The sequence below is a fragment of the Talpa europaea genome (genome assembly GCF_964194135.1).
Source record: "Talpa europaea genome assembly, chromosome: 8".
NCBI lineage: Eukaryota > Metazoa > Chordata > Mammalia > Eulipotyphla > Talpidae > Talpa > Talpa europaea.
Genome location: NC_140075.1, coordinates 87,922,535 through 87,939,948, shown reverse-complemented (window position 1 = coordinate 87,939,948; position 17,414 = coordinate 87,922,535). Strand labels below are relative to the sequence as shown.

Sequence of the window (17,414 nt, the reverse complement as noted above, 5' to 3'; positions counted from 1 at the left end):
ACCAGATGCTACCATTAATCAGAATGATGACATTTGGTTCTAATGAACTGGGAATGGTTCCTCCACTCCCAAGACTTAAGTACCTATCTCATTGATATTAAGATACAAAGACATTATCAAAGAAAATGTATACTTATACATATATATGTATATAAATGTGTGTGATGTACAGTACGGTGACTGTAGTTAATAATATATTTTGTATGGTATACTTGAAAATTGTTAGGAGTGATTTTTTAAAAGTTCTTTTGAAAGTTCACAAGAAAAAAAATTTTACCTATGTATGGCAATGAATGTTAACTAGACTTATTGAGGTAATGTGATTCACAACATATATAAATATCAAATCATTATGTTGTAAACCTGAAGTAAACATGTTATATGTCAGTTATGTATCAATAAAAAATGAAAAGATACTATCAAATCTACATTTAACTGTGATTATTTTGGAAATTATTTTTTAATGAATGTTGATAAAAACTACATTTATTTAAGAGCTTAAATTCTATTTTACATCAATTTAGTTTCTATAAAAAAAATCATAAAAGTTTTAAAGCCAGGTTTCAGGAAATCTGGCTAAGAACAATGAAAGGATTGCAGAAGTTTTCAGAATGTTGGCAATTTTTCAAAAAAACAATTCTGGTATGTACACTTTTGGTAAGATGTGTTTAATGTCAAATAGACTTGAGAAAATTCTAAGCCCTCCATACATAATATATAATTAATTCTATAGCAATAAGAAAATTAAACAGTCTCCCCAATTAAAATACTACTCTATAGAAAAGGAAATTACTTATAGTGCCAACAAATTAAAATGTTATGAAAATCCTTGAATAATTTTCAGTGTCTTTATAGAGTTTCATATCAATCCTTAATATATTTTGCTCATTCTTAAGGAATATCCTTATTTATGCACAATTAAGTCCTTCATTATATATATACATATATATATGTATATATCTATCCCCTTAATTCAAAGGTGTAAATTCTTTCATGTAGGAAAAAATGCTTGATACAATTATGTTAAAAATTCATTCACAAGCCAGGAGAATATTTTTTCTTACATGGATTATGTCTACACTTTCAAGCAAACATCCTCACACACAAAAATAAATACATAAGAAATGTATATATACAAAGAAAATCAGCAAGTTGACCTAACACTTGCTGCCACGTGATCATTTTTCAGCATTGAAAAAAAAAGCAACAACTTGACAATATGATTAAAGATGTTTATATTTTTGCATTTAATAGTACACTAACAAATTATTTCTGAGATAGAATGTTTCAAAGAAATTATACTTCTCAACTACCCTTTTCTTCTTTTTATCCCTTAAGAGCTGATGTTTAATCTTACTACTCCTTCTCTAGGTTTTAATTACTTTCTACAGTCATTTATACTAAATGAATACTAAGAAAGGCTGACCTGAAGAGGAATGAAGTGAAGATATTTCTTACATAAATGAAACTTTAAAACATGTTAAGTTTAAGAATCCATAGGTCAATTTTGGGAGAAATGACTTCAAAGAAAAAAAGTCATGATTTTTCCGACAATCCAATATTATCATTGATCTATCTGTTCAAGTCTTCACTTTCTCTCATCAGGTATTTTTAATAGCTTAAAACACATACATCTTGTATTTTATAAGATTTATACCTAAGTATAAATTCCTGGATTTTTTTGTTGCTATGATAAACTATAGTTTTTAATATGCATTTACAATTTTTCATTGTTTGAACAGAGAAATACCAATTTTTGCACACTGACATTATGGACTGTGAACCAATTTATATATTAGTTCTTTCATGTTTTTTGTAGGCTTTGAGATTTTCTACAATTGTGATTCCATAAGTAGAAAAAAAAATATTTCTTCTTTCTATCTGTATGTACTTTATTTTTCTCGCATTATTGTCTTGGCTAGGACTGTCAGTATGATTTTGTATAGGAATGGAAGGTGGGGGCCAGGCTTTATTACTTTGTTTCCAATTTTATGGGGAAAGCACTTAGTCTTTCAACATTAAGTATAACTTTGATTGTAGATTTAAGTCATTTTCCTTGTATCATTTTTCATGTTGAAAGATTTCTTTCATTCCTAGTTTTGTGGAAATTCTAACTATGAATAGATTTATATTTTGTTGAATGCTGAATACTGTCAGAATCTTTTCTCCATTTATTGACATGACTTGTGGTGTTTTCTTCCTTTTGGTCTCTTCACCTGGTGCATTAGATGTTAAATACTAAATAGATGAATTGGTATTGTATACTGTCAAAATTTTTTCTGCAGTTATTGAGATGATACATGGTGGTTTCTTTCCTCTTTATTCATATGGTGAATTACACTGATCTTTCAATGTTAAAGCAACCTTGCTTTCCAGGGATAAACTTATTTCGTCACTTGTCTTTTTATATATTATTGGATTCAATTTGCTAATGTTTTGTAAAGAAATTATGTTCATGAGGGATACTGGTCCATAATTTACTTTTCCAGCAAATTCCTGTCCGGAATTTGAGAGCTTCTGTTATAATAAAGTTTTCAATGTCATTCATTTTGTTCTTTATAATTTCTATCCCTCTGCTTATTAGAGGCTTGATTTGCTTTTCTTTTTCTGATTCTTCAAGGTAGAGGGGTAGGGTACTTATTTCAGATTTTTCTACTCCATTCTAAGCATCTAATGCCATAATTTCCCTTTACTGCTTTATCTATATCCCACAAGTTTTGATATGTAGTATTTACATTTTAATTCATTTCAAATATTTTCTGATTTCCTTTGTAATTTCCTCTTTGACCCAATGTTTACTTAAAAGTGTGCCTCCCTGGTGGCGCAAGAGGTTGAGCACCTTTAGGGCCTCCCTGGTGGCGCAAGAGTTGAGCACCGCACTATGAAGCAATCCGCAGCCTCTGCAGCACAATTGGATCCCCGGCCTCCCAGGGATCAAACAGCCCACATGGTGCAGCAGACCTCTCCTGTCTGGTCTGCTGCTCCCCTCAGCAGTGTGTTTCAGTCATTCTGCCTATTCTGTTCCCCACTCTGTCTCTGGTGAATCCTGTCACCCCCCGCATCTCTGGCCTGTACCCCAGCTCTTGTATGCATAAACAAATAAATCTTTTTTTTTAAAGTATGCACTTTAATTTCCAAATATTTAAAAATGTTCCAGGAATCTTTCTATTATTCACATTCATTTAAATCCCACGGAGATAGAGAGTAGTATATTTTGTACGATTTCAATTCTTAAATTTATTAACAAGTTTGCTTCATGGCACAAGATACAGTCTAGTTTGGTGACTATTCCATGTGCATTTATTAAGAAAGTATAATCAATTTTTTTAATCTATTAGTTCAAGTTGGCTCATATTGTTGCTTAGCTGTTCTATACTCTAATTTTCTATATTTTTCTAGTGATTACTGAGGAATGTTCAAGTCTCCAATTATAAGTGTCAATTTCTTCATGTATTTCTATTTTTTCCTTGTATTTTAAAGAGTTAAGTACATACATATTTAAGACTTACATCTTCTTACTGAATTAATTCCTTAAATGTTATTTAAAGTCCCCCCATATCTTTGGTAATATCCACTGCTTTGAAGTCTACTTTGTCTGATATTCATATTCTCAGATTTCTTTTGCATTGTTTATCTCCTATCCCTTTACATTTTATCATCTTTAGTTTTCTTCAATATTTTCTCTTTCTTTTTGGTTTTTAGCAGTTTAAATGTATATAGCACTTTTTTTAAATCTTATTTAGAGCTTTCTAAGAATCTTGGATCTGTGGTTTGATGCTCTTCATTGTTCTTATAAAATTATTGATCATTAGCTCTCCAAGCATTCTTTCTGTCCTGTTTGCTTTTTCTTCCTGATGGGATTCCAATTACATGTGTTAGGATATTTGACATTGCTTTTTGATGCTGAGATTTTTTTTCACTTTTTCTATTTGTGTTTCAATTTTATTGACTGTCATCATGTTTACTGATTACTTGGCCTTGTTTTCCACTGATGTGATTAGCTACTAAAGACTTTCTTCCTCTTTTCTACTGTTCTGCCCCCTTAACATTTCTATTTGACTCTCACAATTCTCATCTCTCTGCTCTAATTCTCATCTGTTCATGCATGTTTTGTGTATGCATTCTACTAGGGTCTTTAACACATTAATCACAGTTATTTTAAATTTTCTGTCTGACAGTTCCAACACCTGAGTCATCTGTGAGCTTTGTTTTCTTGATTGCTTTATCTCATAAGAGCGGATTGATGTTTTCTTCCCTTTTTTGTGTCTTTAAATTTGACTAAATGCCAGATGTGTGTAACACAATAGAAAATAAGCTAAGTACTATTTAACCTTGGAAATGGGAACATCTCTTTCTCAGCTGTGCTATTAATGTGAGGAGTTGAGTCAATCAAGTCAGAAATTAAACTGGATTTGAGTTTTGTTGCTGCAGTTAACTTTGGCGTACCACCAGCTTCAAAACCCTATTGTGTTACTTTGTGTTTAGGGTGGGTCCTGGGATGGTGGAAGGTGTATCTCAATGTTTCTGGTTCACCTTCAGCTTTCAGTCTCTAATGTATACCTACTGAACATAGGGGGTTCTTTTACACCCTTGTGTCTTGCTCATTAGTAGAGTGCATCAGCTTAATATTCAGTACTTGTTTATTTCAAAGACTTAAGGAGTAGTTCTCTTTTATCATGGATCAATCTCAGTACCAGACAAATCCTATATGCCAAGGCCTTGTGGTGGGGCTTTCTCAGTGACCCTGTCTTTCCTCCCTGTGGCAGCCAAACCCTGCCTTGTTCCTTTAGCAAGTTTTATGCAGCAGAGCTGCCTATCCTCCTGCCATCACGAAGAGACTGCCACTGTTATCAGCATAAGATTGTGGCCCCAAAACTATTTCCTTCCTCTCCCCTAAGTGTAGATGGTTTCTTTTCTTTACTCCAGCCACAATGTACTTTCACCTATACTCTGTGGTGATGGATGTGTTCTCACTAACCCAGCACTCAAGGTTTTTATTCCTATAGGACAAGGGCCAAATGGGGCACCCAGCCTTTTGGAAGGGGAAGCCACTCTCTTCTTCAGGCATGTAGCATGGAGATTCTTTCCATTCCCCTGCCCTACCTCCCAATCTTTCTTTTTCTAAAAGTCTGTGGAAAAGAGCTTGCAAGCTGGCATGAACTCCACTTTTACGAGTAGAATTGTTCTGTTTGGCCTTTAACAACCCATTAAAAACCTTATGTATTTAAATTAGCATTTATCATTTTACTATAATAATTACTTAAATATAATTCACTAATTTAAATTAAGCAAACTCTTTAATATTCAGAATACAAATTAATGACTGAGGGCAAAAAAGTATTGATTTTTGTTGATGACTTGAATTACATGAATTAAATGAAAATTCTAAACTGAAAAAAAAAAGAACTTAACCAAATACATCTTATGTGCATATACTATTCCTGGTGCTTCTTCCTTTGACTGTTCTGGCACAATGAGATGATGCTTGTGTCCCATCTCTTTGAAAGAGTGTTTTTTTTCTTAAATCTTAGGCTATTTAGTTGTTCTGCATCAAAAAGCTCTCTAATGAGTTCAAGAAATGTTATGATTTTGTAGTTTATGTTATTTTGTTATAGCTAGGGTGGAAGTGACATTCTCCCCTTCTTCACATTTCACTTCCCTCATAGATAGAAATAGAATTCCCAAATTCAAATACATTTTAAGATACATCACTACCGTGAAATTACTAAGATCAATTAAAATTCTGACAGCTGTTGTAATCTAGTTATATTTAAAACACATGGACAAAAAACTACCATTTCATTAAATAATGAAAATTATTTTATTTGCATGTCATCAGAAATAGCTTCTAAACAGTCATAAGATTTGAACTTCCTAAATCTAACATATTTAAAGTCACAATCACTGTGTGTGAGGTATAAAAGGTCTTAAGATGACTAGAAATGAAATGTAGGACACAAATGTCAAAAACCAAATCTGTGATTCTGTTTGGTCTCCACAAAAATGTATAATGTTTTTAATAAATTGTTTTATTTACATCCATTATTTTTAGCACTTTGAAGCTTATTTCTTGGGCAACATATATATCCTACAAATAAGAAAACCAACGAAGACTGATTTTCAAGTGACTCTGACAACTAATCTGTTCTATCATTGAACTTTTATAAAGCATGATCTAATATTCCCCCCGCGATTATAGTCTAGTATATATGACTTGCCAATTAATATTTATTATGATGATGTTAAAATTTTTAAGAGATAAGCTAAAGAAGGAAAATTTTCTTAAAGTGAGCCATTTTAATATATCACTTTAGAATTTAATTGTTCCTGGATTCATAACAAATAAATTAATTTAAAACTAGCCCTCATTTTTATTAGAGAAAGTTAACTTGCATAGTAAAAGTGAACTTGCACTGTAAAAGGGGAAAAATTATTAAATGATTCATTAAAATTGCTTTAAAAAGTACTTTCAACTATAAAACTGTTAGATATATTAATTAGGACACAGAAATCAGATAAAGATACCATGTGACTAAAAATATACCCAATGAAATCATTAACACACAAAATTGTTTTATTCTTAGACATTCCAGGTTCTTTTTTAAAATATTAATTTTGAAAATAATAATCAAAGGAAGATGGGGGACAGGAATTTTTAGATTTCCCAGAAGCCTACACTGGAACCTATGTTCTATCATATGCTCAGTAAATTTTTAATAGTTGATCATTGAAAGAGCTCCTACTGCTAGTAAATTAATTTGGCTTAATACACCTATAAACTACTATACATTTCAAAATGAAGTGCATGATACGTCTCCCTATAATAGCATAATTTGGGGTTCAAGTATCCCTAGAAGCATTTATCTGCCAGAATAGATATGGTTTTGATTCCCTTGTGATAAGGTGAATTTCCTTCATTATCTTCAAGGTCCTCTGTATGTGATAGGATTACATTCCTTTAAGGTCACCCAAAGTCCTGAGAGCCCTAGAGGACTATTTTGGCATTCTGACTTTCCTATTCTTTGAAATATTTGGCAGTGTCTCAGAGTTTCACTAGAGAAAAAATAAAACCCACAAAATTTATGGGAAAAAATTATAACTGACTTACTTAATAAGGCAGTCATTTTCATTCAAGAAATATTCAGCATGAAGATGGATATCAATTACAGAGTCAAACACTTGGCTTCCATTTAAATTCTCTATTTATAGCTCACTGGATATTTATTTGTCTTAGACAAAGCTCTCCTAACTTAGTTCTGCTCTCCAAACATCTGTATTATATGTAAAATTGGGTGAAAAAAAATTTTACACATATTAAGTCCAACTGTTCTGTACTTTCTAAATAAAACTTCCTCTTACTAGCTAACACCTTCATTCTCTTATTCCTATGATTTTATTAGATTGCTAAATTTTAATTGGATATTATTTAATGACAATATTGTAAGTCAACAAAAATTTAACTATTGCCATCTTGTGGTCAGACATTCATATAGGTGAAACTGAAAACAATGTTACTTTCCTAGAGAGCGAGCTACCCTTAAAATCTTACCAGAGGTATTTTCCCATCAGCTGGAGAAAAAAATGATCATTTTATCATACAGCATTCCTCTCAAGAAAACAAAATTCATTTACAATTTTAAGAAATTATGATTTTTTTTTTTTAAAAACACAATATATGGCATTGAGAGCAAATGGTTACAGTGCTCAACTGGACATCACATTAGCCCTAATATCTTAAGAACTTCATAGCTATACAATATATGGACTTTTTTAAAAACAACATGAGTTTTACAGGTGATTTTCCATAGAATTCTAAAATACTAGCACTGTTGTATCATAGGAAGGTTACAAAAAGGGATTGGCAGGTCAACGTCCTGAAGAATTTAAACAAAAGATGAGAAAACATATAGAAAAGTGAAAATCAAAAGCACATATATAGCACAGTCTTAATATTGTAAGCACTTCCTCATTTAGGTCTTTCCCAAAATGCCAAATGCATACTATATACAAAAATGAAGTAAAAATAACAAGCAAAGAAAAACATCTCACTATGTAAAACATTCCTAACACTTTTTCAGAAAATTTTTAAATAGAAGACATCTTAATTTCCATTGTCAAATTTCAGTTATATAAAAAGTTAAATAAGAAACAAGAAGGTAGGGCTTGGCCTCCTTGGTGGTGCAAGGGGTCAAGCACAGAACTGTAAAGCTATCAGCAGCCTCTACAGCAGGAGTTTGATCCCCTGCCAGCCAGGAAGCTACCCACATGGCACAGCAGACCTCTCCTGTCTCACCTGCTACTCCCCTCAGCAGTGTATTAGTCAGTCTGCCTGTTCTGCTCCCCACTTTGTCTCTGGTGAATCCTCTCACCCCTCATACCTCTGGCCTGTACCCCAGCTCTGGTATGCATAAAAAATATTAATAAAAGAAACAAGAAGGTAAACAAAGCACAAGGCCAACAACCTTGAAGAACCAAAAGGATATCAAAAACTGTGGTGCTGACTGCGGAATTAAAGTTCAACCATACATTTTTTTTTTTTTGGATAGTATTAGTTTATTAAAAAAGATACAAAAATTACGTACATTATGAAAGATTTCAGAACTTCAATGATGCCATTTCAATCTACACTTTTCAAGAATGTCACCATCTCTAAATAAGAAATAATTCTTGTTGTCTAGAACTACTTTGATGCCTCTGTATTCTGGAAGAAGAAATTTATCTATAACTTTCACACTAATTGGTTGATTCTTCCCACCTTTTCCTTTAGAACTCCATCAAAGAGTCAGTACTGTTGCTTGCAATACTTTTCCTTGAGATTTTTCTAGAAACATAATGCTTCCTTTGGTTATAGCTTCAGCTGCACTCCTTTCAACTAATACTCAGTCAAAAAGGAGAAGCTTTCTAAATACCTTTCCTGCCATGATTCTGGCTGCCATCAGTTACCACACAATTCTGATAAACAACACCAAAAAATTTATTCATAGAGTACACTTAACATGAGAATCACTTGTTCTTTAGATTGTACTTGATTATCCTCACTACACAACACTAAATTGCCTTTACAAAGCACCTTAATAGCCACATCAAACGCTTTATAACTGTCATCATGTGCCTTACAACTATGTTATTTAGACCTATTTAGAAATACAAAGACCTTGACATTCAACTGTACCAGAACCAAAAGATATTATTAAAGTAAAAAAACCTCAGATTTTCAAAATCCATTAGAAATAGGGTTTATTGACAAAAATAACTAACAAATACACAAATATGATATCAGATTCTGTATCCTAATGAACTAAATGAGAGAATATAAACAACAACAAAAAAAAACCTACACAAAAGCAAAACATATATAAAAGTCAAGAATTCAGAAAATTGGGCCTCCCTCATGGTGCAAGGGGTTAAGAGGCAACTTATGAAGCTATCCACAGCCACTGCAGCACCAGTTCAACCCCTGGCCAGGAGCACTTCTAACCACATGGTGCAGCAGACCTCTCCTGACTCACCTGCTGCTCCCCTCAGCAGTGTACTTCAGTCAACAGAACTGCCTGTTCTGTTCCTCACTCCGTCTCTGGTGAATCCTCTCACCCCCCCCACACCTCTGGTCTGTACCCCAGTACTTGTATGCATAAATAAATATATCTTTAAAAAAAAAAAGAATTCACAAAAATGAATTCTCATCATATATTTGTTCAATATCAGGTCACGTATCAAACTAGTATTACAAGGAAACTTATCTTACCTTGTGACTGTGTCAGTGAAATATCAGATTTACTTCTTACACGTATTAGATGACTTTGTACAGGCTTGTGTTCTACTTGTTTAACATCTTGATCTTGCTTTTGTTGGTACTAAAGAATTTAAGCATGACATCATAATATTTTTTTATTATTTTAAAAATGTGAGAAGTTCAATTATTTAGGTGCTTATTTTATATAAAATTCAATATAATGCATGCCTTCTAATTACCTTTTTATCATTTAGTTATTTATGAGCACTCATAACAGTAAATGGGCAATGAAGTATGTATTATTAAGGAAAAACATATTGCAAATAAAATATTTTAAAAGATTTAGATACTACACACAGATTTCAAATATTCAAATAATTTCTATTTTTACTAAAGAATTCAGTACTACTTATAAATCAAATACATGATGGATTGAGACAGGATAAAGACTTAATTTGTCTGTAAGGTTTCCCATATAACCATTTTTGCATAAAATAAAAATTTGCATAATGCACTGCAATTTTCTAAGGGCTTTTATATATAGTAACATCATTTAATTCTCATAAGTGTGAATAGGTATTGTAAACCTTGCTTTTGTCATTCAAGAAACATATACTCTACTATAAGCCTCATCAACTGTCTCCCTTTTCTATAACATAACCAAATTTGAAACTTACAGAAGTCACAAATTCCTTCAAATTCACACATCACAAACTGGGATAACTTTAGCCATTTTCTCTTTCCTTTTCATTTTTTTTCTCATTTTTATTTTATTATTTTTTTAATTTTATTTTAATTATATAATTCTTACATATAATTCTTACATCATTTATATAATTCTTACATCATTTTTCATTTTTGCACAATGTATGCATTTTCATTTTGGTTATATTCCCTGTACAATACCCACCCCCCTTATTTTGCCCCTAATCCCTTCTCTTCCCCCCACTCCCCATTAGTGTGTCTCTGGTTTATGGCTGCTAGTTGATTTTGATTTTTTCTTTATTATAATATGTGCTATTATTATTAGCCATACTTCTGTTACCTAAAAAAAATCTAACAAAATTGTTGCGGCCCATTCTTTGGGCAATCTTTTCTTCATTTCTTAAACAGTTTTAAAAGGTACAACTGATAAACAATAATCTATACATAGTTAATATGTACAATATGCTTTTGACATATGTAAGTCCTCATGAAACCATCACCGCAATTAAGAAAACATAATGTTGTTTTCTCATACTCTTTCGCATTTCCTCCTGTTACTAGTTTGCATTTCTCGAATTTCATATAATCATAGATTATACACTTTCTAAAAAAATCTGGTTTCTTTTCCTCAACGTATTTGTGAGAATCACCCAAGTTACTTCATGAATCAGAAATCCATGGATTTTTTTTTTTTTATTGTTCAATAGTATTCCCTTATATAACTATACCACAATTTGCACATTTGATGGACATTTGTATTGTTTCCAGTTTGGGGCCACTACTAAAAAGCTACCATGTATAATCACGTACAAGTGTTTGTATAGACCAATGTTTTGGTTTCTCTTGGGTAAATACTTAGGAGTGAAATTCCTGGGTCATATGGTAATGTATGTTTTACTTTTTAAATAAATTGCCAGACTGTTTTCCAAAGTGGTTAAATCATTTTACATTCCCAACCAGCAGCACTTGAGACTTCAGTGGCTCCACATCCTTGCCAACACTTGGCTGTCTTTTTAATTTTAGATATGCTAACGGGTGTGTAGTGATTTTAATTTGCATTTTCCTAAGGACTAACAACGCTGAAAATCTCTATTTGCTTACTTGTCACAGGGTATCTTCCTTGGGTAAGGTATCAGTTCAAAATCTATTTTTTAATTGGATTGTTTTCTTAATATTGAAGTTTGTGACTTCTTTATATTTTATTGAACCAAGACTTCTATCAGATATGTAATTTGCAACCTTTTCTCCCAGTCTTCACTTGTCTTTTCATTTTTTTAACAGTGTGTCTTAACAGCAGTTTTTGTTTTTGGTAAGACCAATTCATTAACTTTTTCTTTTATGAATAGTGCTTTGGATATCATAGCTAAGAAATTTTTGCCTGACAAGGGCCACAAATAAATTTCCTTTTATACATACATTATTAAAAGATATTCTTCGCTAACTAGTTTTTCCTGATCTATGCTGGGTCATACTTACTGGGTAAACTTGGACCCTGCATATTGGTGTGTATCATAAACAATCTTATTTTTATACTTTTGCTCTCATTGTCAACAGTATGCAATAACTGCACAACACTTTGCAATATTTATTGAATAAATTCACATTAAAAATGCACTGCTGTTACATGATACAAAACTAATAACCTGAGCATTGTTTAGATTACATCTTAGAGAGCAATCACCCTATTTTTCTAATACCCACTATGTGCAAAGTACTGAGTTAGATATTGCATGGGGATAGAGAGGTATGACAATAGCTACCAAGCTAGATAATAGGCATTTCATAGATATTTTTTTCATCTTTTAAGAATGAAGAAATCAAGCCTTAGAAAAAGACTAAGTAATATGTTCAAGGTCACAGCTAAAAACTGGAGAAGATAAGATTTGTATCCAGGCCTGAATTACTAAGAGAAAGAGGCATGAGTTGAGACTGTCTGATTCCAAAGACTATATTCTTGATAGCTTACCATACACTAAGGCAATATTGTTACTACTCTCATTTTAAATAAAGTGCTATTAACTTAGTACCTGAGGAAAATCTTCAGCAGCTACTGATTTCTTATCATTTTCTTGTGCCACTGGAAATGTTGTAGGGAGGGCAGAGTTAGCATTCGGCTGCAACTCCAATTCTCCCAAACTCATTGGACCATGACTAGTACATGAATCTTCATAACCACCACCTGTTATCAAATATGTAAACAGCAAGTTAAAATAAATTGCTTATTTATCTTAGAAAGTAAATAATTGCCTAAAACTATCAATATTTCTCACCTGCTAAATTATAAGCAGCAGTATATTTTAGTCAGTAACACCTGGTACCAAGTGTTCATTGCAATTAAAATCAAAAACCCTGTTTTTTCTAATTAATGGCTACCTTTTAAATATAGCACAACATAGTATCTCTTACCTTAATCAGCACAGACATGAAGCATTAAATATAAATCAAATTTTCCTAACTGAACTAATAGTTTAAAGATTCCATAGACCTTCCCATTTAAGAAGAGTCTACTGCTGACAATTAGGTATGGTAAATAATAACTCTTTTGTCTTTCATGTTAATTTATATTTTTAAGTGGATTTTGCATAAACCAAAATAGTTTTAACTTTTATCTTCCTAGTATTAAATCCATACAAAATAATTTGTCAAAATTATTACCCACTTTATCCTCATTTAATTATCCAGCATCATATGATTAATTCAAATATTGACAATAATATCCATCACTTAGAGTAACAATTGCTCCAATCTGATATAAACTTCTGCTCTATAATCCCTTCCCAAACATTTTATGACTGGCAAATAAATTGAGATAAAAGAATTACCATTTATAATGTTAGAGATTAAAACTCATTATGCTAATTATATAGCTATATAACTAAAAGATCCAAGATACTACTGAGGAAACAGAAATCTATTAAAGTTAATGAAAGAATTTGGTAAAAGACTAGATACTAGATAAGCATATAAAAATCATTCATGTTTCTCTGTATTATAGCAGTATACACCTAAAAGTAGAAAAATAATCCTTTACTATAATGACCAATACTAAAAAATAACTAAGGATAAAATTAAAAATCCATATCAAGAAAGTTGTGAAACCTTACTGATGAACACAAAACAAGATCTGAATAAACAGTAGATATAAAAATGCCTAGTCTTTAAATATTAATAAAGAAAATCAGTATAAATAGGGAGATTTTTAATAAAAAATGATTTTAGAATTTATATTTAAGAATAACTGCTTGAGAATTAACCAAGAAGCCATCAAAACCTTTTTTCTATTTTATTTTTTAAAGGATTTTATAATTTTTGCATAGAAGAAATGAGGTATAGGCCAGAGGTTGGGGTGGTGGGAGAGGTGGTGAAAGGATTCACCAGAGACAGAGTGGGGAGCAGAATAGGCAGATTTTACTGAAATACACAACTAAAGGGAGCAGGGGGCAAGACAGAAGAGGTCTGCTGCACCATATGTGGGTTAGCAACCTGGCCAGGGATTGAACTCAAGCCATCAAAGTAGTAGTGCTGAGACTTAACCACTATGCCACCAGGAAGGCCCAAAACCCTTTTTTTAAAAGAACAACTTGCCCTATGAGATAACACATTTTACCATAAAGACATAATAATCTACTAACTTTTAGATCATAAAGAATACAATAATCCCAAAAGAGATTTTCCCACCTCTCTAAGAATTTAATATATATATTGGTTGTTATAACAATTTAGTAGAGAAAAGAAAGCTACATAAAAATTGAGGCTGGCACCTCTGACTATTTATCTGGAAGAAAATCAAATTGGATTTCTACTTTATACCATTTGCAAAAAAAAAATTCCAGGTAGGTTTGAATATAGATATATTAAACAATGAACTTTACCAAAAAATCTCCTTGGTAAGGAGAACCCTAACCACACCATAAAAACAGAGCAAATAAAAAAGATAAAAATAATTACATAAAATTTTTTAATTGTATAAGCAAAGGGAGGTCATAAATAATGTCAATAAACAAAGTACAAATTTGGAAAAAGACATTTGCAATACAGATGATAGAAAACATCTAAAATATAGAAATAGCTCTTGCAAAATTACAAGAAAAACTCTTCTAACAGATGGGGAACCTAACACATGGGAAAGAACTTTAATAAGCAATTCACAAAGAGTAAATCCAAATGTCTAACAAACATGAGAAGGCATGTAATCTCACCCGAGATATATTTTTATATTTAACTGACAAAAATCAAAACAGTAATAAACACAATTTCTGCAGGGGGAGTAGGGAAGAGTTTCTGATTACTGATAAAAACAAATTGTCTTTAACTTAAAAAAAAAACAACTTGGCATGTTTATTTTAAAATTAAAAATACAGGGAGAAGAGCACAGTGGACTATGGTGAAGGCCGATGGGAGGCCTATAGCAGGAAAACTATGGTGACCAACATGAGGGGAGAAATCCTATACTGTGAGAAAACAAACAAGGATGCAAAATAATGATACATCATCAATAATTAATTAAAAATATATTGCTTTGCACTCCCCAAAAACAAAAGCCCAGGCCCAGACGGCTTCACAAATGAATTCTACCAAACGTTCAGCAGTGAATTAGTGCTTATCTTACACAAACTCTTTCAAAAAATTGAAAAAGAAGGAATACTACTAAATACATTCTATGAAGCCAACATTACACTAATACCGAAACCAAACAAAGACTGCACAAAAAAAAGAAAATTACAGGCCAATCTCCCTAATGAACACTAATGCAAAAATCCTCAACAAAATCCTTGCCAACAGAATCTAACAATGCATCAAAGGGATAGTACACCACGATCAAGTGGGATTCATCCCAGGGGCACAAGGATGGTTCAACATACGAAAATCGGTAAGTGTAATCCAACACACACATCAACAACAACAAAAAATAAAAACCATATGATCATATCAATAGTTGCTGAGAAAGCATTCGACAAAGTCCAACATCCATTTATGATGAAAGTCCTTGAAATTCTCAGGATAGAAGGAATATACCTTAACATGATAAAAGCCATATACGACAAACCCACTGCCAACATTATTCTCAATGGTGAAAAGCTGAAGGCCTTTCCTTTAAGATCAGGAACATGACAAGGATGTCCTCTCTTACCACGGCTTTTCAATATAATACTGGAGGTCCTAGCCAGAGCAATAAGACAAGAGAAAGACATATAAGGAATCCAAATAGGGAAAGAAGAAGTAAAACTATCACTATTTGCAGATGATAAGATAATATACATAGAGAACCCTAAAAACTCCACAGAAAAACTGCTCAAAATAATCAACCAGTTCAATAAAGTAGCAAGACACAAAATCAACACACAAAAATCAATAGCCTTCCTATACACAATCAATCGGAAGAAGAAATCAAGAAAACCACCCCTTTTATAATTGAAATAAAAAAAAATCAAATACTTGGGAATAAACCTAACAAAAGAGGTGAAAGACCTATACAAAGAAAATTATAAAACACTGTTAAAAGAAAATGAAGAAGACACAAAGAAATGGAAAGACATCCTCTGCTCAGGGATTGGAAGAATCAACATTATTAAAATGGCCATCCTCCCAAAAGCAATATACAGATTCAATGCTATTCCAATAAAAATCCCAATGACATTCTTCAAAGAAATACTGATGAGGGCCTCCTCTGGTGGCGCAGCGGTTGAGCGCTGGGCTGCAAAGCTCCCTACAGCCTCTGCAGCACCGGTTCAATCCCCGGCCACTGGCAAGGGTCCCACATGGCACGACAGACCTCTCCTGCTGCGCCCGTGCTCCCCTCAGCAGTGTACTTCCGTCAGTCTGTCTGTTCTGCTCCCTGCTCTGGCTCTGGTGAATTCTCTCACCCTCCTGTGCTTCTGACTGTACCCAGTGCTTGTATAAATAAATAAATGTTTTTTAAAAAAAGTGCCTAACAGGTTTCATCTTATATACCACCCAATCATTTAACACAAATTTGTTGACTGTGCACTAGATACATACTCTTACACTACACACTTAAATAACAGGGATGTGACACTGAAATAAATTCCTACAAATTAGTGTGTTAAGATTGACATTACACAGGTGATATTAAAGGACTATACAAAGAGCACATATGATGGGTATCTAACCCAGTGACAAGAGGTCAGGAAAGGTAAAGGTTACAAAGTGAATACTATTTTTGGTAAACCAGCCCTAATGACTCCTGTCTTCTGTAGTTCCCTGCTATATTATTCCAAGAGTGGTCTGTATTATCAATAGAATGTGGCGGAAACAATGAAATGCCATTTCTAAAATTAGGTTATAAAAGACACTGTGGTTTCCATTTTTGTTGCTCACTTTCTTTTAGATCATCTGCTCTGGATGAAGTAAACTACTTTGTGATAAGCAGTTCTATGGAAAAGTACATGGAGTGAGAATGAAGACTCTTGCCAACAGCCTCGTGAGCGAGCTTAGAAAGTGATCCTTCAACTTCAGTTGAAATCTTTTTTTTTTTTTTAAAGATTTATTTATACAAGTGCTGGGTACAGTCAGAAGCACGGGAGGGTGAGAGTATTCACCAGAGCCAGAGCGGGGAGCAGAACAGGCAGAAGGACCGAAGTACACTGCTGAGGGGAGCAGTGGGCGTGGCAGGAGAGGTCTGCATGCCATGTGGGACCCTCGCTTGCGGGCGGGGATCGAACCGGCGCTGCAGAGGCTGCGGGGAGCTTCAAAGCCCAGCGTTCAACAGCTGCGCCACCAGGGAGGCCCTTTAGTTGAAATCTTCAGATGACTTAAGCCCCAGACAACAGCTTGACTTCAGTCTTATAAAGAGTTCTTGGAACCCCCCATTTAAGCTACTCCCATATTCCTGATCTTCAGGAATTAGATAATAGATATTTGCTGTTTTCAGTCACTAAACTGGAAGCAATTTGCAATAGGTACCTAAGATATATTATCCCTACTTGATAGATGAAGAAACTTGGATTCAGAGAGA

The 17,414-nt window shown here is 33.0% G+C and overlaps 1 protein-coding gene and 1 pseudogene across 5 annotated transcripts in view; both read right to left on the bottom strand.

The window, feature by feature from the left end:
• The window catches only part of KIAA0586, a gene marked incomplete at its 3' end in the record, with an annotated part of 90,203 nt that overhangs the window by 26,302 nt on the left and 46,487 nt on the right, over positions 1-17,414 (bottom strand). For all 4 annotated transcript variants that reach the window (XM_084241100.1, XM_084241101.1, XM_084241102.1 and 1 more), the window contains 2 exons: positions 12,466-12,617; positions 9,746-9,854 (listed from right to left, as the gene is read on the bottom strand). In XM_084241100.1, coding sequence (XP_084097226.1) covers positions 9,746-9,854; positions 12,466-12,617 — 261 coding nt within the window. The remainder of the gene's footprint in view (positions 1-9,745; positions 9,855-12,465; positions 12,618-17,414) is intronic.
• On the bottom strand, positions 8,546-8,921 carry LOC311175906 (10 kDa heat shock protein, mitochondrial-like; annotated as a pseudogene). The gene has a single exon. The product of its transcript is annotated as a 10 kDa heat shock protein, mitochondrial-like (transcript).